Consider the following 20,219-nt stretch of genomic DNA (forward strand, 5'->3'; position numbering starts at 1 on the left):
CAAAAACTACTGTCCTAAAATAACTGTTACAAAATGTAAACATATTATGGTGTTATTCAAAGTCCAGAAATAACACATTTGTTTAACAAAAGGACGCATTTATATACTTAATATTTTTCCTCATTCATTGTATGCATTGTGGAATGATTACACTTTGATGCAGTGTTTGGGAAAAGGCACAGTGAGTTGATGACAAGCACGAGTGAGAGAGAAGAGGACACTGATCTTAAAATATAGAGTGAGGGTTTAATAATGATACAAACCCACGATATGTAACACCTCAAAGCAGCACATTGGCACAAAGTCAGAAGTAAGACAGCACGGAAGATAAAAACCTGTCTCAAAAAAATAAAGAATCAGAATAAATATCTCAATAAATAAATAAACAGGTAATATCTCATTAATTACTTTGAAACTAATAAATACGTACATTTGAAAATATGCACATTGGCAGAAATCAATAACCAAAAAAGTAAATAGTACTTAATACAGAGTTACTTAGAAATCATAAGTTATTGATTACTCAAATCAAAAGGCACATTTATTAAGATGTAAGAATGGGGCCTGCAGTTGTGATCGCATGACTGTCAGTACTGTACTCTAACACCATTTCTGGACCAGAAGTAGCAAACTGTGTGCAATGGCTTTACTAGTTCTGTATAATCTGCACCATCGAGTGAACGTGTATCTGCATGTGCAGGTCTATGCATTGTAGATTTGTGGGGATTTTGTGTGTGCGCGTGTGTGTGCAGGGACAAAGAGTTAACTTAGGATCAGGGAATGGCAGTCCAGTGACCGACTGAGTTTGTGTGTTTTCCTGCCTTTGGGACAGGATGTCTTTTTTTTTTCTTTTTTCTTTTTTTTTTTCTTATGTGGACCAACACTGTTGGCAGGCTGGCCTATTGGTGAAGACGACCGTCCCATAACCAAGGGGTCAAGGGTTATGTTCATCAGCAGTCGTGTGTCCTGACTCTGAACCCCACTAGTCTGTTCACTCACTTTAAGTCACTTTGGATAAAAGTTCTTGGCTAAACCTAAATGTAAATAATCTGATGAAGCTTCTGATAGGTTCATTCTGCCATAATTTAAGGTCTACCAGGTGATCCTCCATTTGAGACATGAAATTGGTTCCCCTATGTAGAGGATACTATATTTTCCCATCTGTAATTTTAAAGGAGAATGCCTCTGGATTTAAAAGAAAAATTCCCCCAGATTCTCTTAAGAAGATATCGTCACTCTGTGATGTTCAGTGCATTTCATTAGTTATTTTGAGATAGTTTGTCGTCATTTACTTTGCAGAAGTTGGTTCTTCGTGTAGGTGAAGACACAAATAACAACAGTTATATTGATGTTAAACCCTTTGTATTTCTGGTCAACAAAAAAAAAAAGATCTTTTGAATCCTGTGGCTGCATTGTATTTTGGTCAAGAGGCAAAATTCTGTAGAGAAACTGGTGTCTATAATGTATTTCACCTTGCATGACTGCTAACACCAGTGCAAAGTGGAGGCTGGAAAAAAGGCCCTTTGATTCACAGGGCTTTACACACACACAAAAAAAAAGATGTTTATGAAGATTTTGGGGGATAAAAAACATTCTGTTAACAAAATCTATTGGAGCCATGATTAATCTACCCTAATCTTCCTTTAGCCAGTTATTCACTGGAAGTAGGAAAATATACCACCAACCTGCAAAAGAGACACAGAAATGCATGGTACATCACCAGAAGCATTTTTTTAAAATGTCTTGGGGTGAATTTATCTTTAAGTCCAACTGTAAACTTAGAAAAACCCATCTTCACACACTATTTAGCATCCTCCACCTTGGGTGGAATAAGAATTTGAAGGATTGTTTCTGACTCTGCCACACTAACTCATCGACTGCTGAAGGCAGCGGGAACATTTGAAAAGGGTTAGGGCAGGACTTAAAATAGCAGCTTTTTTTTTTTTTGACTTCATACTTAAAGCAACATTCAGCAAACATATCTGCCACTGTTCCCAAACAAAGACCTTCTTCCATTCATCTTTTTCAAGTTAATGTGTCTCTTTTCTTATCACAGGGTCAACAGTCTATAGCACGCATATTTAAACTACGTGCTGCTGCTCAAAGACAAGTTTGTGTTCTTGTTTATCTTCTCAGCTTGATACCGAATACAATAAAACACTACAGTATTCAGTTCCAGCTCTTCAATTTCAGCTTAGTTTTTCCTAACATGAGCAACTGGTACAAAAATACTCTCTCAATACATTGTTCATTGCACTTAACTTTTTTGGTGATGTCTCAATTAGAGGCCTAGATGCATTTACAGATTAGCATGGGGTCCTGTTTAGTTTTTCTTTGGGGTTGGGACTGTACGGTCATTGTGTACATTAGGTAGAATAGACTCACTCAGAGGCCTCAGTTGTAAGCACCTTGACTGATTCAACAAGTACAGTGGTTGGATATGATGTTTTCTATGATTAATATTGAAAATACATGGAAGGATGAAAAAATATGTGTTAAGTGAGGGTGTTTAATGTTAGACACACATTCTTGATTTTTTTTTTCCTCTTTTTTTCAGAAAACAAAAATAATCTTGTGTTTGGTTACAAAGGACCATAATGAATCACATTATGACTTTAAGTCTTTGTGGTTGTCATTGCAACTTCCCTTAACAATAATTGTCCCTTTGCATTTGATAACCTTTCTTCCATTGTAGTCTACTACTTTAACCAAAAGACAACACTAGTGGTCTCAGATGCTAATACTTTTTTTTTTTTAAGACTGCACTCATTCGTGCTCACTCTCTCCAAACCTCTCTCTCCTCCTCTTCTTGACCAGGGTTTGAACATCTGAGGTAAAATTAGAGGTAAAGGGTGACATCTGTTCATCTGACCGATAAACAGGCCAACGTGAAACAAATAACCTCCCCAAGATCTCATGTTTGTGAGTATGTGATAGTGTGTGCCACTGGGGGATTCTGTCAATATGTTTTACATTTAATAAAATATACCAATTAAAATTATTACAATCATATATATAAACATATTTTGTTTTTTGTGTTTTTCTTTCTAAATAAAAAAAAACAAACCAAAAAAAAACTAAACAAAACAAACAAACAAAAAAAAAAAACGGACATTTGAAACAGTGTACACATCATCGTTGCCTCTGCCACTCTTCCTGCGATAAAGTCTCTGGCTGCTAACTCTAGATCAGCCAACCCTCATTAAATCCACTATGAAGGCTCCAGATGACTCCCACAGAGCCTGGTCTGAGTGCAGTGCACCTTCAGCAGGCATGGACCAGTGAGGAAGGCCCCAGGTTGAAAAGAGAAAGAGCGGAATGCAGTGGAAGGCCGTGGGGCTTTGGAGGGCCACGTCAGAGGTCTGGGTCTACTGAGAGCACTGTTCCACCCACTATGCTCCATCTCCTGCGTCCCTACAGATGCTCTCTTCTCTCAACACCCAAACCCCTTGGTCCAGGGAACCCCTCCCACCCCCTAGCCTGGCCTCATCGGACCGCCTTGTGCTTTCCCCCGCAGCAGCCACACCTCTCCCCACACCGCAGGCAGGCGCGCAAAGGCAGGTAGCAGCACATGCAGGGCACGAAGAGCGACAGGGCCAGGAGGGCCAACCAGCGGGCACAGCAAAGGGGGTGCGGGTGACCCCCCATCGAGTCATCACACGAGCAAGGCTCCCAGAACTCTCCCTCAGAGTCCGACATGCAGTGGTAGAGTAGACTCTCTGCGCACCACACACAGGTCCACTGGCGCAGGCAGTGCAGGGCCGGGTCTGGGGCATCTCTGCAGCGGCCCCGCCCATTCTCCGAAGCGCTGAAAACAGAGCGGCAGTACACACAGCGAGATGAGCATGACGATGAAGCCTGAGGACACGGGCTGTCGTCGTCGGGGGAGATTACCCCGGGGTCACCGCTGCTGCTGGCCCCTCCTCCTCTCTTACGAGTCCGCGACCGGGGTGTGGCCAATGAGGTGTGGATGCAGCACGGAGAGGGCGACCCTTTGCCCGTCTCCTGGGGTGAGCCGGCACCTGAGGACACGCCTGACACAGCGTTGGGAATGGACATACAGGTGGGCGACGATGAGGACAGACGCTGGGAAGCTTTACTGTCCAAGCTCACTGTCACGTCGCAGCCTGCCGTCCCCACTCCCGCCAGCTCTTTCTCGAAGCGAACCACGCACAGCTCCGACTTGTCCTGCAGACTCCCTCCGCCACCGACGACCACACCCCCAGTCAGCCCCCCGACCATAGTCCTGGTGGCCCCCGCCCGTCGGTAATCCTCATATCCTCTAGAGCCCCACAGGTCTTTACAAGGGTCCACACTGCGAAGGTCTCCCTCCTCCAGCAGAGAAATGGTAGGTGAGAGTGGGGACAGGGGGGATGAGGCTGGGGGTCCCACAGGAGGAGTAGGTGGAGCAGGAGGTGGGGGCGGGGGTGCTGGGGGATTCAACACAGCCGTCATTTGTGAGAGCTGGTGCTGTCCCGGCCTGGTGTGGATCTGCATAGAGGGTATAGGATTACAGAGTGAGTCAGGAACAGCGTGTACTGTGGCAGCGATTACAGGAGGTTTTCATCTCTAGGATAACTCGAATTGATGCACAAATGGTCAAGAACCTACTAAGAATTGTTAGGATTTCATTCTAGGGGACATCAGCAGGTTACTTTACTTTTACACTCATGTAGAATAAACATGTCTCTACTGTAGGCATGGAGTTAACGGTGGAGACAGAGAAGGTGTTGTACTACCTGAGCAGGTGTCTGAGTGGTGACAGCATGGCTGGATCCAAAACTAAACTCTTCCGACCGCACGAAGCAGGTAGACGACGACTCACTCGTCACTATGGTGATGGATTTGGGAAGCATCTCCTTTCTGCTGTTGGATGACGACTCACTTCCTGTATGGGACTGGCAGAGGCTGCATGTCATCCAACAAGTCAAAAAAAACACCAACATCTGCATCGAGGCTCCCGTTGGGAGCGTAAATGAGCTCTTTTTTTTAAGACAATAAATGCTCAGACTGCTCGTATACTCACAGCTTGTCCATCATCCTCGGTGTCTGCCTCTTCTGGTGTGGAGGACGAGGGCGAGTCAGAGCCTTGACAACACGAAAAGAGAGGATTTAGGACTTCCTGAATACTTTCTAAAGCCGATTTGAACACAACTAATGAAATCACTTATTCACACACTTATATGTGGTTTGTGGCTCTACCTCTGTCGAGCTTGTCTATGACAGTCTGAAGTCCTTTCTCAAAAGAGATGGCGTCTGCAGGGCTCTGGAACGTAAGGCCAAACTTTCGATCCTCTACTCGCCAGTGATGGAAGATGGGGTTCACCTTGTTGTACACTAATCCCCCTTTGCACTGCGCACTCCAACACCGGCTAAAGACACAAACAGCACCCCCACCACCACCACCACCAGCAACATGAGAAGTTAGTGCCACCAACCAAGACACATCCCCTCCTGAAATCTCCCCCACCCCCACCCCCACATAACATGCATCTACAGTCTTTAGGTGGTGGTTGAGGAACAACGTGGCACCAAAGACGGCCATAACACACACGCACACACTCACTGCTCGATCTCGCAGCCGTTCTCCACGTATGATGTATTCTCTCCGCCCCCTGCCGTCATGAGTCCGCCCTTTACATATGACCACATGACTGAGGCCGCCACCTCCAAGGGGCACCCAACCGCCACTGGAGTCATCACGTGTCATCACCACTGCACGAACACGCACACTGTCAGGGAAGCCAAGAGAGTGAGCAGAGGCCCAGGCTGATTAAACAACGCCATGATAAACATACACTGGCACACGCACATACACAGATACACGCAAATATGCACGCTAATGGCACACACGTTCATTCAGTTGAAAAAAAAAAAAAAGAAAAAAAGAAATTTCAGTGTGATGACTGCGTGCTAAGGCAACTGTTTTCAGCTTTGTTGAACTCAGATAACATGATGAAATTCACACAAAGAGGACAGAACTGACAGCTTGGCCTGTATGAGCACTGGCGTTGCAACATGACACCTCAAACGCATATAATACAGTAACAGTAAGGACAGTTTTATTTAAACAAATCTTTAGTCACGAGGTTGAGGTGACTTAGATTTTAAATCTGATTTGAAGTGACATGTGATGACGGTAAACACATATGTAGAACAGGGAAATGTGTGGATAGGTCAGGCTTTGCGTTATCTCTGCTGCTCATTTCTGCTGCTATAGGAGCATACGAGAAATAAACCTGGGATGTTCAGCGTACGACTGACTGTAGGCTATGTGCGCTGAGAATAAAGGTACTATGGAGCTAAATGGATAGAAAGAAAGACAGCGTTGGGGGGGGGGGGGCAAATGGGAGGAGGGAGGAAGAATGAGTGTTTCCCAGATAGATGTATCAATGAACGCACCCATTCGCCATCAGAGGCCCCGGCATTCTTGCAAAAATAAGCTCTGCCCTCGCCGATCGGCTGAATAATTCAGCACCGCAGTTCGACATGTGCATGTAATGCATGCACAGTCGTGTCTTTTTGTTATTTTCAAACCCCACCGAATTTTAATTGTTGCAATTATTTTCCCAGACGCTCCTTTTCTCCATTCCGCCCCTGCTGCACGCACTCATTAACACACCCCGATATTATGTTATATTTTTTTATGAATGGGGACAGAGGAAGACGGGATTCGACATCGCACTGCGCGTTCTATATTTCGCCGGAAAATTGGTATTAGGCCTAAATACAATGCAATCTCGTGTGAAAAAGGGAAAGGAGGAAGAAAAAAAAAAAGGAACGAGTGGGTGAGAGGATGGAGAGGAAACGAGAGATGGGGGGAGGGGGCCGATTAGAAAAGGGAAGGAGGAGAGGAGGGGTGAGGATGAGGGAGAGCGAGAGAGAGAGAGAAAAAATCACATTTCATTCATAAAGTTTGGCTTTAAAAAATCATAATGAAACCCCGAGACACGTTGATAAAAATCACAACGCCTCCATCCCTCCCTCGTTTTACTGTAGCCATGTCTTGAATGACGCGATGCTGGCCCCAAACTCGCCATATTTCGCCTTTTTTCCCCCATACATTTTACACATTGACTAATTTCATGACTCTTTTTACCAATCGCTAGCCACGCATTTAGTTTTGAATTGTTGCATATCTCCTGCTGTTTATTTAAGACGTTTTCATTATTATTTTATCATTTTGTCCGTGTAGATTGTGTGCCAGTCGTCTAAAAGCACAGGTCCACATGTAGGTGGCTTAACATTTATCACATATTGGCATGGATATATCGGAAATGGGGTGTATGCTGTTGATTCAAGACTACGTAATGGTGTTTTTATTCTCGGCAGCCTGCTAAAGAGCACCGATTGTGATAGTGCATGATGCTGGATTGGTGTAACATTGATGGCGGTGGCGTTCTTTCTATCCGTTTTGGCGGATGGCTGAATATATATCTGCAATGTTAAAAATGAAAATGTAAGGACTTACTCGCCCTCCATGGCTCGGTGTTGCCCGCCGCTTGCAGCAGCCCACCCCAGGGTCTCCTCTCTCTCTCTCTCTCTCTTTTTATCCTCCTTTCAGGAAACACTCACAGACTCACTCACATTCTCTCTCTATCTGCTCTCATTTTCCTAATCTTTCTCTCTCTTCCTCTCTCTCTTGCTCTCGCTCTCTCTCTCTCCACCTTGATGTCGTTTCGGTGTATCAGGATAGGCTTGAGGTTGCAGCAGCCATTTTCCGCTGGCAGCATCCTCCCTCTCTCTCCCTCCCTCCCACCCTCCTTCTCTCTCTCTCTCTCCCTCTCTCTCTCTCCGAATCACTCCCTCGCTTATTCCCTTTCTCACTCTACCTGCCCTGTGCCAACACATCCGCACTAATCATTGACAGCATCATAGCTTTAGGTGGACTATATGGTTTGTCAGTGTAACCATGTGATTTTAAATGATTGAAAACTGAGCAGTGAGTTGCTGATATGTGCAGTGACGTGGGTGGTAAATGAAAAGCTGGGTAAACCTTCAATGACCTCCGGTTGATCTTTTGATTGTGACGGGGCAAACGAATTCTATTGAGCGAATTCAAAACATAGGTAAATTAAAACTAGATGTATTTGCCCTTCATTGCATCTTCGCTGGCATTTTTGTTTTTACATTACACAGGCGCAACCTGGCTTATTGTTGTGCTCCCATGGTTACTTTATTTAATTCTTAGCAGTGTATCTTATGTAGTTTTACTATTGTAAACAGGAAAAGAATACAATCTGTTCCAGTGTCCCGTATGATCCTGTTGGTTTCAGCACCAAGGACAGCAACCCGTCTTAAAGATACTGCATCTCCTAAGTTTCGACTGGGGGTTTATTAGTAATTAGTTAAATTACTAACCCGTGTGAATAACACCGCGTCTACGACACTCTGGACTAATAATAGCTTGAAGTTATTTGTGGTTACTTTTTTTTTAAATCCGGAAATGTACGAATCTGATATGACATTGCCGTCGCAACACGATATAGGTTAGTTTGTTTTTATAGAGTTACAGTGAAAATTGACATTTTAAAAATGTAAATACGTTTTGACTATGTAGAGAGTTGCATTAAAACTAATAATAACAAATACATGTATGTTCATACGCCATTGTATGGAAACAATCAGCAGTCAGCATGACTCGTCTCAACATTCAGGAACTACTCACGCTTGTGGCAGGGATCTATTGTAAACTCACACAGTGGTTTATATGCTATAATTAGCAAACAGCACACACATCGAACATTCAGTCGCATAAAGTTACAGATCAAATTTGCATCGTGCATGGTTCGGTGGTCTAGGACTATGATTCTTGTTTAATCTACAGTGATCATGACGCTACTGTATCCACTTTTAATTAATTAATTAAATGATCTAAGACTAACGGTAGCTACATACCAGAAAAACTCCAGATCCGGTCCAGATGTTGCTCTGTGGCATCCTGCACAAGACAGATTCAAAAAGAAAATTTCCTTTACTGGATCAACAAAACAGCACACATGTATTTGTATGTTTGCTTTATGCAACCCTGCTGCTAAAGTTGAGTTCTTCAGTCACTTACTACACTAGTAAATCACACAGGTTAGTCTCATAGCTTAAACATTTACAGTCCTATTGTAGCATTTATCGCCCTTCCATTAGTGTGAGGACGTAAGGTAACGTATATTAGCACCAAGGACAGCGCCACAAAAAGTTGATGGTACACACAAACTAGTTGTAGTAATACAGTCAAATTTAAAGAGTTATGAAATCCTGATAAAAATGTTGCGTGGTAGAGCATATTAACGTTACTAAGTGAATGCAAACAAAATGTTTATTACATTGTCCGCATCCTGGAAACCTAAAAATGGATTTTAACTTATCTGTTAAGCAGGTTAGCTTAATAAACATTAGCTGTGGCACTGTGAGTGATCTTCCCTCAGGTCAGTGACTAGGGTGTAACAATAGCTTTGATCATGAACAGCTATCTGTGATATACAGCTGTTGAACGGTTTAGGTAACTGACCACCGTTACTCACCGTTCTATTAAAATTCTTATCTGACAAACGTCCCTGCAGACCGTCTGGCCGAACACAAAGGTTAGTTTACTTAAACAAATCAAGCTAGCCATGATGTTTACCTGTTTCCGAGTTAAGCGAGGTAATTCTTTAAAGTAATGTAACCTGACCGTCCATTTTAGCGAACCTTTAACAAATGGTTAGAACTAACGGTAGCTAACATTAGCTACGGTAACTTAAGTTATACTAACGTTAGCTAACGTTACTTGGTAAACAATTCAACGAACTTGCTGCGTATTTTTAACCTTATGTAACTTGAAATGCACGTTTCTGTTCTGTAACTGCAGCATTTAAAACAGAGAAGAAAAGAGATCGAAAAAGATTTCTTTTAAAGTGAGCAAGCGAGCACAACAGATATCTACCGTTAGCATTTACTCTGAAATGACAATGAAACGCTGAGGTACCGTTAGTCAGGCTTAACGTCAGTGGTCGAGAGGAACTACATTCTCAAGTACTGTAACTACTTAGCTAAGTACAAATTTAAAGTACTTGTCTATTTTCTCTTCATTCAACTTAATACTTCTAATCCCAACATTACAATTTGAGTTACTGGTTGCTTTAAAAATTATAATGTTTGCGCAAAAATCATAGTTTATGTGGGATTGAGTCAAAATAAACTACAATGGCTGTGGTTTGTGAAGGAACATGTCTCCCAGTGCAGTAATATGGCTGTGTTGATAGTTTTTAGAGGAATCTAAAAGAGGTGCAGAGGAATAATCTATATCATGCTTCGGAAACACAGGCAGAAACTGTTAGAATCAGTTAGTTAATTAGTTGATTTGTTCTTTTCACGAGGTTTGTTCACAATAAGAAAAATATGGAAGATTACAAGACTTATCCTTTAAGTCTGCTGATAAGACACATATGTTTTGCAGGAAAGCCAAATAAAAAGGATGGGTATTCTACAGTCAAAGGAAAAGAGGGAAAAGCATCTATTCAAAAAGAATATAAAAAATGAGACCAGAAAAGAGGTAGCAGCTAAAAATAAGACTGACTTAAACCATGGCAAAGCAGATGATTTAATGAGAAACCTCAATAACACTGCCAATGCTAGTCAAGGACTAGACCCTACTCAACTTATTAATCATCAAATGGAACCCAGCAGTGGTAATGAAGTAATGCCCGCAAGGATGGACCAAGTTCCTGCTGTTGATGCCCCAGAAAAAAGAGAGCATTGCAGGCACATGGCTATGAACATTGCACAGGATGCTGAGGATAAACAAAACAGTGTTCCAGTACTCCAACAGGCTGCACCTGCCGGACCAACAGCTGGCCCATGTTGTGGTGTGAAAAAAACTGATCTAAGGTTTGACATCATACAGCAACTTCGGGATTTACCTGAAATATTAAATCAGCCGCGGTTAAACCCTCCAGCACAAGTGCTGCAAAAGACAAAGCCTACAGCACCAGTGCAGCAACAGACAAACAGACAGGTGATGTGTGGCCATACTCAGCCTGGGGAAACTAGAAATTTCACACTGTCACAGCAGAGGCCTGCAGCTAAAGAAAGGACAGAGAGAACACTAGAGACGGTAAAGGCTGCAGCACCCTGTGAGGGGGCATGAGGGTCACTGCAGCCCTGGTTGGAGTGCCGGCACAGGTGCTCTGTAACGACACCTCAACTCAGGTTGGAAGCAGGTAAGTTGAGTTCTTTGTGTGAAGAAATACATTTTCTAAGCATTACACACTAAATTGATATATATGACACAATATAATGATGACATCAGCAATGCTGTCCTACCCTCTTTAGCACATTGCCCCTGGTCTTACACCCTCTTTAAGAATGCATACTGTAATACTACCAGATATGAGTTCTATGCACTGCAATCTCTTTATATAATTGTTATTAACTTTTATCTGTCAACTTCACCAGCATCTTGAGTGAAGAGCAACAAGAGATGACCACTCAACTTCTCACCTTCAAAATGCAAGCAGCTGTACATTGTACATCCGTAGAGGTGGTCAGAGAGGCACCTGCAGAAAACCAACCAAGCAAAGAAGCAGAAGCACAAGTGAAAGCAAAGACCACCAAATCACAAGGTCAAAAATCCAGCTGTGTTTGCTCCAATGTGAATGAGGCTAAGGCTGACTTGACCTGCCATACATCAGATATTGCAAAAGAGCATGCCACCAAGCCTGCAAAGCCACTCGAGCACTCAACACAAATGTTAAGTCTGCCAAAAGCTCAAGTCAACAAAAAGAAAAATGCATCTCACAAACACTGCTCGGACCAGAAGAGGGTCACCTATATATCTGTGGAGTGTCCATGTGTGTGTGGGTCCAAATCAGAAAAAAGCAGATTAAAGGCTGCCAAAAACAGGCTACGGCAGAAACTTGCAAAGAAAAAATTAATGACTCCACCAGGAGATGGCAGTAAGAGTTTCCAGCAAACGACTGAAGAAACTGCCACCACAGTGCCAGAGAATTCAAAGCAGCAAGGGTGCACTGCCCAGGAAGAAAACCCAGTCAAGGAACACAATGAGCCACACCTAATACCTCTACCCAACAAAGCTTATGATGGAAACACTTCACCTTGCATACAAGAAGTCAATGTGAAAGCTGCAGCACCACGTGTCCCAGTTGAGGAAAGAAGGCCTACAGCTGCCCCACATGATGTTACCACTTATGAGCAAACAACTGCACCTGCAGACACAAATGTCAAGTTAAGACTTGAATGTGAACATCAGGTTTCTCTACCTCAAGATATTGCTGCTAGGCCAAAGAAAAAATGTGCACGCAAATTAAATCAGAACAAACCAAATACAGGAAATGTTATCATGAAAGAAGAAATCACTGGGAAGAATGGTCAGGTTGAAAAAGACAAACAGGAACCAGCCATTATCCCTCCAGTGACCCCTGAACACAAAGTCTGTGATGATGGACGCTGGCCCCAGTTTACCATGAATGAGTCCTGTTCCAGAAAGGCACGCTGTAAACATAACCCAGGGAAAGGTTTGCAGCCAAACGTCCAAAACTGGTGAGCTGCACTTTACACTTAAAGTTCTCCAGTTGTAGTCAAAAGATTAACTGCATTTTCAATAACTTGTACACAATCTTAAGTCTAAAAAATATGTGCAAGCTGTTTTGCTCATTACATCTTTGCCCACAAATTCCACAGGTTTGATGACAACCCAAACAACATGTGTGAGCCTCCTTGGGTCACCACTATAAAATTTGCCACCTACTTGGCACTGAGAGAGATGGAAGATGAGGGAGATGCTCACAAATGAGAAAAGATGTACAAAAACTTTACATTAATGACTTACTTACAAGGAAAGTTAAGAGTGTAAAAAACTGAAACGCACAGTCATTCAAAAAGTTTATTCTTCGAATCATTTATTGCAGACAAAGACTTGCATTGTAAGATCAACTGGATTACAAACCATCTAGGGAGATTACCATTACCATTTGGAAAACACTCAAACTTTAAATGGCAATTCTGTCAGTTGCTAGGATACAAGGCAGGGGAAATACATTTTGTGAGCTCTAACGAGAAAATGAACTTTGTATACAAAAAGAGTTTTCCTGAATTTGTGGGGAAAAAAAATGCAGAGTTGTGTTAATAGTTTTGTGTGACACTGAAAAGCAAAGTCACAATGTGGTGATTGTAATGAATTTTCCTGTAGTTGTAAAAGAACTGAGCACCAAGGGTATTAAATGTAGTAGTTGGACTTGAAGTTCTTGTTTTTTGGTCACTGGCTGGGAATGACCCATGAACAGCTCAGTTTTAATGTTGGACAGATGGCATGTTGAATTATATAATTAAATGTAACATTTAAACCCTTGACTGTCTTCAATAAAAGCTGGATATATGGCATGAATAAACTGGTCACCCATGATACTTTTAGTTTTGTTCCCCGTCTTTTAAAATGACCACAAACTGCCAGACAGGAAGACCTGTAAATAGGTGTAAAAATACAGGAAAAATAGATACTGATTGATTTTTGAGGTACAGGCAACAAATCAACCACTCTGGCAATAAATGAAGTCATAACCCTCAGGGAAACTGCATTGGAGATGACTGGATGTATACTGGACCAGCGTTGTGTGTGTCTGAGTGTGTCTGTACATGGTTGAGTGTGTTCCTGGGGGCGGATTACACAATCATTTCCAGCTGCCGTGCATATTCGATGACCTGTTGTGCCAGCTCCGTAGAGGGGATGGTCACCTCTTCTGTCCGCTGCTGCTGGCTGGTGAAAGAGTAATACCCATCTGGGCTCAAACTCCATCCCCTCTGAAACAAAAAGAACAAACATCTTTGGCTGTTTGGCAATTTTACTCTCAGTAGGCAAGAACCTAAGACGGAGCTTTGTTACGGTTTTAGACATTAACTCAGAAGAACAACTTGTTAAATCCAAAGTGAAAATTTACATACCTTCTTGGCATACTCTGTCATCTTTTTGGGGGAACTGAAGAAAAGCACACGGGTGGCTTCACTGAACTGGATCTGCTCATATGCTTTCTCTATGCAACCTGCGATTTCATCTCTGCAAATGAAAAGGTCACAGTTTTAGTTGAAGTTATCTTTAAAAGACAAATTCATATATATACCTTTGTCTCTCTTTACTCTGCAGATTATGCCACAATCAAGATTAAACATCATAAAATAAACAATTAACAATGGGGTTTCATTCCTGATTATGAAAATTTGCAGGTCCCCAGTTTTCTATATCATGAAACCTTAACATTTACCATAGGAAAGAAGAGGGAGGATATATTTAAATTATCAACCATTTTCTTTTCATTAATATGTTAGTTAACTAGTAGGACAGCATTAACCACAAGTTTTGTTGTGGTGGTTACCTGCAGCTTAACATACCTCCTCACTAATTTAGAAAATGACAGTAACTATGCTGAAAATGTCCTAATATATAGTTTTAATTAACTTTGCCGGCCAATCATACACCACAAGATGCAATGAGGCCTGAAACAAAATATAAAATGAACAAACCACAGAAAGCGACTGCACTGGTTTTAAAGCATATGGAAGGGTCTGAAGGGACTCCATCAGTAAAACTAGTGGTTATCATATTGATCCTTACCGAATTGTGTCAAGCAGAATATCTATAAAAAATGTGTAGCTTTCAGCAGGGATGTTGCCTTTGGCAAGAAACACCTTGTTGTAGCTTCCCTCCATTAAGTACTGAAAAGAGAGCAGAGAAGATAAAACAATAAGGTGGAATTTACATACAACTTATTATTGACACAGTGTTAATATTATGTAAATAGAGCATTCCACAGACCCAACCAAGTTAGTAATTAGTAATTAGTAATTGGTGATCACAACATATCACAAACATGTATCTCAGGCAGAAATCAAGATAAAACTGTGTTAATTAAACTGTGTTGCTGACTAATGTAAATTGACTATGCCCTGACGTTCAGCATTTATTCTGCAGAGGCATTACACAGAGGCATGTCTGCACATAGCAATAAAACCTGGCCAGCAAAAGTTAACATTAAGTACTAAGATCTATATTGTAGTATAAAAACTATAAGGAAAACAATGTTAAGGAAGCAACGGTAAATACAGCGGATATGATAACCTGAAGAAATTAATTTATTCTAGGGCACCACAATACCAGTACACAGCTGCAAACCTGCCATTAAAACTCTGGGTGCTCCCCCCTACAACTGACTGGACCTGGACCTGCAACCAGTTGTTGCTGCACAAATGCTAACAATTGATTTACGGAATCAAGTATGTAAATTGGGGGAATTCATTAAGTACGTAAGTACAAATTACTAACTGGATTGAAAAATATTTTAAAAAAAATTACCCTTGACAAAAAGTCACCTCAGAATAACAATGCAATATCAAACTCTAAATTTGTGCTATGTCTAAACTGCAGTACCTGCTCTAAGGACACTGGATGTCTGATGTATACGTTGGTCTGAATATCTCGTGCACTCAGTCTCTCAAGCTCTGTGTGAAACTCAGACACACGGTTCTGTGAGAGCAGGAAGAGCAGGTTCAGTCCCAGCAACTGGTGCATGTAGGCAGCTTCAGGCAGTTCATCCCTTAATGACAAAAGGTTTTAAAAAAAAAAAAAAAAAGCAACATGAGAAAAACCCAGTGAGTACCATGTAGTAAAATCTCACAGCACATGAAAAATACAAAGGTGACCTTACTTGTAATCAAAGTAGTAACATTTTAGCTGGGCCATGTATCTCTCAAAGGATGGGATATCCTTCTTGAGGATACTCCACAGGGCTCCAATTTCAAGGACATCGCCTGTAACACAGAGACAAAACTGTCTTAACAGGAAATATCTTCTAGAAGACTGACTAACTACCTTACCAAACTCTCATCCATGATTAATATGAATGTTGTCTGTCAGCTTGATTTGCCACCTATACTCACGAGCTAAAATGAGCTGCTGCTTGGTGAGCGCAGAGCCACTGGTAGGTAGAAAGTTCAGCTCCAGTAATGATATCTGCGAAGAGAAGTTTTGTGACATTTTATTCAAAATTTCAAACGTTTTGTGTCGCCTATGTTATCCAATTTCTTTGTTATAATCTAAGAAAATGACGATCTTTCACAACAGAATCAAACAGGCTGTCAATTCTTACAGTGGTTGTACGAAGTTTTGAGAAGTAAAACAAACATTTTTAAAACGGGAGCTGTAACATCATAGTCAGTAAGTGACGGCTGACTCTCTTGTAACATTAGAGAATCAAACAAACAAAAAAACAGAATGACGTCTTCATAAACCTCCGTTCAAATGTTTGTTTTGAATGTCAGTTCCAGGTTAAAGCTAGCTGGACAATGAATTAGCGGAAGGTACGATATGTTAGCAACACTGACTGTAATGATTTGTTTTTTTAACTGTCCTAACAAATATCCTGAAAGAATGAATAGTTTTATCACCCACACGCTGACACGTAACATTATTAACCTGAAAATACTAAGGCTGTACGTGTCTGAAATTTGCCAAACATAAAACTCTACACACAACGTTAGCCTGACTAGCTTAGCAAGCTTTGCTACGTTTGCTAACAGCGCTAGCGCTTCTTTAATAAGCAGTGTTCCTGGTTCAACTTTTGAGATCATAGCGAAAACATCGGTGTGAGACTCTACCTTGAGTTTGCTCAGAAGTTCTCCACATTTGCTCAGGTTTGGGTTTTTCTTGTTCCACTCCGCTTTGAGTGTTTCATACAGCCCCGCTGTCTCTTTCAACGCCATGGTGATTCTGCAAAATGTACGACACCGGTCAGCGTAATACGTTAAATGACTGTCGTAAAACACTCGTGTTACCATGGACTGTTTTTCCTCTGCGACAGACGGCGGATCAAGATGGCGGCTTTCGGCGCGGAGAGGTGGCTAAATGACTTACCAAACCATAGCATTTTCAAAAAAATACGCGAGAAGTTGGAATCCGAACTCAACACAAATGAAAGAGGGATCGCTAAAAACCTCACCTTTTGTTTGGGTGGGGACCTTTTCGTGTGGGACGACGCAGACCGCGTGTTTTACACCACCAACCTGAGACAGTTGAGCCCGGACGAGAGTCGCAGTAGCGGGAACTATCAGACGTTGCTGTGCATCAACCCTCCTCTCTTCGAGGTGTGCCAGGTGTTGCTGAGTCCAACGCAGCACCATGTCGCGCTGGTTGGGCAGCGGGGCATATCTGTGCTGGAGCTTCCTCAGCGGTGGGGCAAGAGGTCCGAATTCGAGGGCGGGCGGAGCAAAATCAACTGCAAGACCATTCCGGTGGCAGAGCGCTTTTTCACCAGCTCAGCGTCGGTGAATCTGCGGCAGGCAGCTTGGTACCCCAGCGAGACTGACGAGCCCCACCTGGTGCTCCTCACGTCCGACAACACTATCAGATTTTACAGCTTGAAGTCGCCTCAGACCCCGGCCACAATCCTGCCACTGTCGCAGTCGGAAGATGACAACAGTGCCCATCCTCCGGTCTGCTCCTATGCAGCATCTCTTGGCGAGATAGCAGTGGCGTTTGACTTCGGGCCGGTTTCGTCCCCCCCTCGGCAGCTGGCAGCACGGTGTTCCAAAGAGCAGCTGGTCTATCCTCTGTACATCCTCTACGAAAATGGGGAGACTTATGTGAGCTACACGAGCCAGGCAAACGGTGTGAATCTAAGTAAACCCGTTGGACCCCTCCCCATGTATCCTGCAGCAGAAGATAACTACGGTTATGATGCTTGTGCCATTCTCTGCCTGCCATGTGTGCCCAGTATCCTCGTGATTGCCACAGAAACAGGTACGCTGTATCACTGTGTGGTGCTGGAGTCTGAAGAAGAGGAGGAGACAGGGGCTAGTTGAAAAGTGGATCCAAGGCACAGAGGCAGTGCCAGCTCTCTATGTGTTTGAGTGTGTTGAACTAGAGCTCACCCTCAAAGTAGCCACAGGAGAAGACGAGGAGCCTCAAGAGTTTGATTTCACCTGCCCAATCAGACTGCACAGAGACCCCCTGTGCCAGCACAGGTATCATTGCACCCATGAAGCAGGAGTGCACAGTGTGGGGCTAATCTGGGTCAACAAGCTCCAGAAGTTCCTCCAGTCAAATGAGGAGGATAAGGACAGCCTCCAGGAGCTGGCTGCTGAAAAGCGCTGTATTGTAGAGCACATTCTTTGTACAAGGCCACTCCTAACAAGTCAGTCAGCTCCAGGTTCGTGGCTTTTTGATTCGTGTCTGATCTTTCCTTGGGTGCCACCATGATGTGCATCACCAGCACCTACGAGTGCATCCTGTTGCCCCTGTTGAGCTCTATTCGCCCTCCCTCGCCTCCCCTGCTCTGTTCCTATCCAGGTCCAGGCTCCGTTAGCTCTCCTCTGCGTGGGCTGGCCAACGACTCCTTCGAGCAGCACATCCGCAACATCCTGGCACGTAGCTCCACCAATCCTCTCGTACTTAAGGCTGGGGACAAGGACTCGTCACCACCCCCTCCAGAGTGTCTGCAACTCCTCAGCAGAGCCACACAGGTCTTCCGTGAGGAATACATTCTCAAGCAAGACTTGGCCCGTGAAGAGATGCAAAGAAGGGTAAAACTCCTGACAGGCCAGAAGAACAAGCAGCTGGAAGAGCTCGCTCTATGCAGGGAGGAGAGGAAGAGTCTGAGAGAGGCAGCAGAGAGGTTGGCTGATAAATATGAAGATGCAAAGTATCGCCAGGAAACCATTATGAACAGGGTTAAAAAAGTGCTGGGCAGTCAGCAAAGCCGACTGCCCATACTGTCAAACAGTGAAAAGGATATGAAGAAGGAGCTTCAGACCATCAGCGATCAACTGAAACACCTGGACAACTGCATCAGACAGGTGAACATGAAGATGGAGTACCAGAAGACACAAGTGGACAAGGACGTGCCTGCAGCCAGGACAACAGTCTCGCTCAACGCCCAACAGAAGAAGGTTGTTCAGGATGTCCTCAGAGAACAGGGACAACAAATTGGTGACATGATGAAGCAATTAAAAGACATCAAAAATCATTTCAATTTCTAAGCACTGCAGAAATTAACCTAAATATTTTGTGAACATTTGGGGGAAACTTTCAAATGCTCTTTTGAGTGCAGCCAGTCATTAAATTTGCCCTTTTTTTGGCATTTGTTGAGAGGCTGGAATCTGTGCTTTAGTTCTAAGTGAATGTGCCATGTGTGGAATGGTTATTTGAATTGAGATATTGAGATATTTTATATACACCGATATAACTTTACCTTTGCTCCTACATGTTGTTTGTCTCTTAATAGGGTTACAATAGTTTTGCTGTTATATGTTCTACATCAATGTTTATGAACATTAAGGTTTGAGTCAGTGATTTAGTCTGAGGTACAGGTAAAATGGAAAAATATTTAGTAAGTTTTCCAAGCTATTTTCAACATCGTTTGCTCACTTTTTGGATAAATAATAAACTTTAAAGTGCTCTATAACTGACTTTACTCATTTGTGACAAAGTACATCTGCCAGTTACAATTGTACTCTTTGATAAGTGAAATTCAAGTGTATTAAAAATAGATTTACTTAAACATTCTAAAGTAAAATTGCATACCAAAAATACTAAATATTAAAAAAAACACACAAAAAAAACAAAGTTACGTCAAAGGATAGGTTTGCACATTTTTCTCATCTATCTAAATACAGTACTCACATTTTCATTTGTAAATTGAAAGTGTTTTGTTGCTGTAATTACATAATTAATGCAACACCAAAAGTGGGTCCAGTTCAGTCCTTGTTATGTCATGCTAAGTGTATCACAAATGCATTTTTGTGTTCAGCTGAAGTTTATGAAGCACACTGAAACTAGTGCAGTCTAATACAAGAGTCCTGCAATAAATCCTCCACACATGAAGGTTATAATCAGCTTTTTATTTAGAGTGTTGTAGAGAGGTGTTGATTCAACTTTATAGTCATTTTGGAGGCAGCAGTATGCAGTGCTTTTAAATTGTATCACCTTACAAAGACAGGTATTATTTTGTCCTCTCCATTCATATTAATGAGGGTAGACTAAATGTCAACACCTCTTTATAATGCAATACAGTTCAGCAGCACCACCCTATATTCTCCAACGTTATCATACAGTTGAACACCTTTAAAATAATTTCAATAAAGAACTGATTATAACCCTGATGAAGGTAGGGTTCATTGCATTAGCTAGGTGTGCCTAACAAACTGCCAACTGAGTATATATATACTGTATGTATAGATGT

At 42.5% G+C, this 20,219-nt stretch overlaps 5 protein-coding genes across 5 annotated transcripts in view; 3 read left to right on the top strand and 2 right to left on the bottom strand.

Annotated features, from left to right (window-relative positions):
* Positions 1-20,219, top strand: part of b3gnt2l (UDP-GlcNAc:betaGal beta-1,3-N-acetylglucosaminyltransferase 2, like) — a 79,951-nt gene that overhangs the window by 28,226 nt on the left and 31,506 nt on the right. The window lies entirely within an intron of this gene.
* Positions 227-7,735, bottom strand: spred3 (sprouty related EVH1 domain containing 3). Its single transcript, XM_051078930.1, is given in 7 exon segments — positions 227-4,491; positions 4,740-4,898; positions 5,027-5,088; positions 5,203-5,344; positions 5,346-5,372; positions 5,567-5,732; positions 7,472-7,735. Coding segments are annotated over 7 exon segments (1,572 nt in total). The 5' UTR covers positions 7,483-7,735; the 3' UTR covers positions 227-3,486.
* LOC108876132 (uncharacterized) lies at positions 9,229-12,994 on the top strand. The gene is made up of 4 exons (XM_018665463.2): positions 9,229-9,578; positions 10,433-11,195; positions 11,431-12,534; positions 12,676-12,994. The coding sequence occupies exons 2-4, from the start codon at positions 11,119-11,121 to the stop codon at positions 12,785-12,787; spliced, it is 1,293 nt and encodes a 430-aa protein (XP_018520979.1). The 5' UTR covers positions 9,229-9,578; positions 10,433-11,118; the 3' UTR covers positions 12,788-12,994.
* On the bottom strand, positions 12,864-17,109 carry psmd8 (proteasome 26S subunit, non-ATPase 8). The gene is made up of 8 exons (XM_018665464.2): positions 16,980-17,109; positions 16,639-16,750; positions 15,922-15,994; positions 15,690-15,792; positions 15,413-15,578; positions 14,600-14,700; positions 13,933-14,044; positions 12,864-13,791 (listed from the first exon to the last, which is right to left on the bottom strand). The coding sequence occupies exons 2-8, from the start codon at positions 16,741-16,743 to the stop codon at positions 13,654-13,656; spliced, it is 798 nt and encodes a 265-aa protein (XP_018520980.1). The 5' UTR covers positions 16,744-16,750; positions 16,980-17,109; the 3' UTR covers positions 12,864-13,653.
* On the top strand, positions 16,803-19,442 carry nup88 (nucleoporin 88). Its single transcript, XM_018665461.2, is given in 4 exon segments — positions 16,803-17,826; positions 17,828-18,187; positions 18,189-18,206; positions 18,208-19,442. Coding segments are annotated over 4 exon segments (2,160 nt in total). The 5' UTR covers positions 16,803-16,854; the 3' UTR covers positions 19,018-19,442.

Source organism: Lates calcarifer, linkage group LG21 (assembly GCF_001640805.2).
Source record: "Lates calcarifer isolate ASB-BC8 linkage group LG21, TLL_Latcal_v3, whole genome shotgun sequence".
In the NCBI taxonomy this organism is placed as follows: domain Eukaryota; kingdom Metazoa; phylum Chordata; class Actinopteri; family Centropomidae; genus Lates; species Lates calcarifer.

Excerpts from the sequence above, each read along its gene's own strand:
- LOC108876132 (XM_018665463.2), top strand. The coding sequence starts at position 11,119 with ATGAGGGTCACTGCAGCCCTGGTTGGAGTGCCGGCACAGGTGCTCTGT. Across the intron at positions 11,196-11,430 it reads TCAACTCAGGTTGGAAGCAG|CATCTTGAGTGAAGAGCAAC; the intron begins GTAAGTTGAGTT and ends CAACTTCACCAG. Across the intron at positions 12,535-12,675 it reads CAGCCAAACGTCCAAAACTG|GTTTGATGACAACCCAAACA; the intron begins GTGAGCTGCACT and ends CAAATTCCACAG.
- psmd8 (XM_018665464.2), bottom strand. The coding sequence starts at position 16,743 with ATGGCGTTGAAAGAGACAGCGGGGCTGTATGAAACACTCAAAGCGGAG. Across the intron at positions 15,995-16,638 it reads AACTTCTGAGCAAACTCAAG|ATATCATTACTGGAGCTGAA; the intron begins GTAGAGTCTCAC and ends TTCTCTTCGCAG. Across the intron at positions 15,579-15,689 it reads TGTTACTACTTTGATTACAA|GGATGAACTGCCTGAAGCTG; the intron begins GTAAGGTCACCT and ends TTTGTCATTAAG.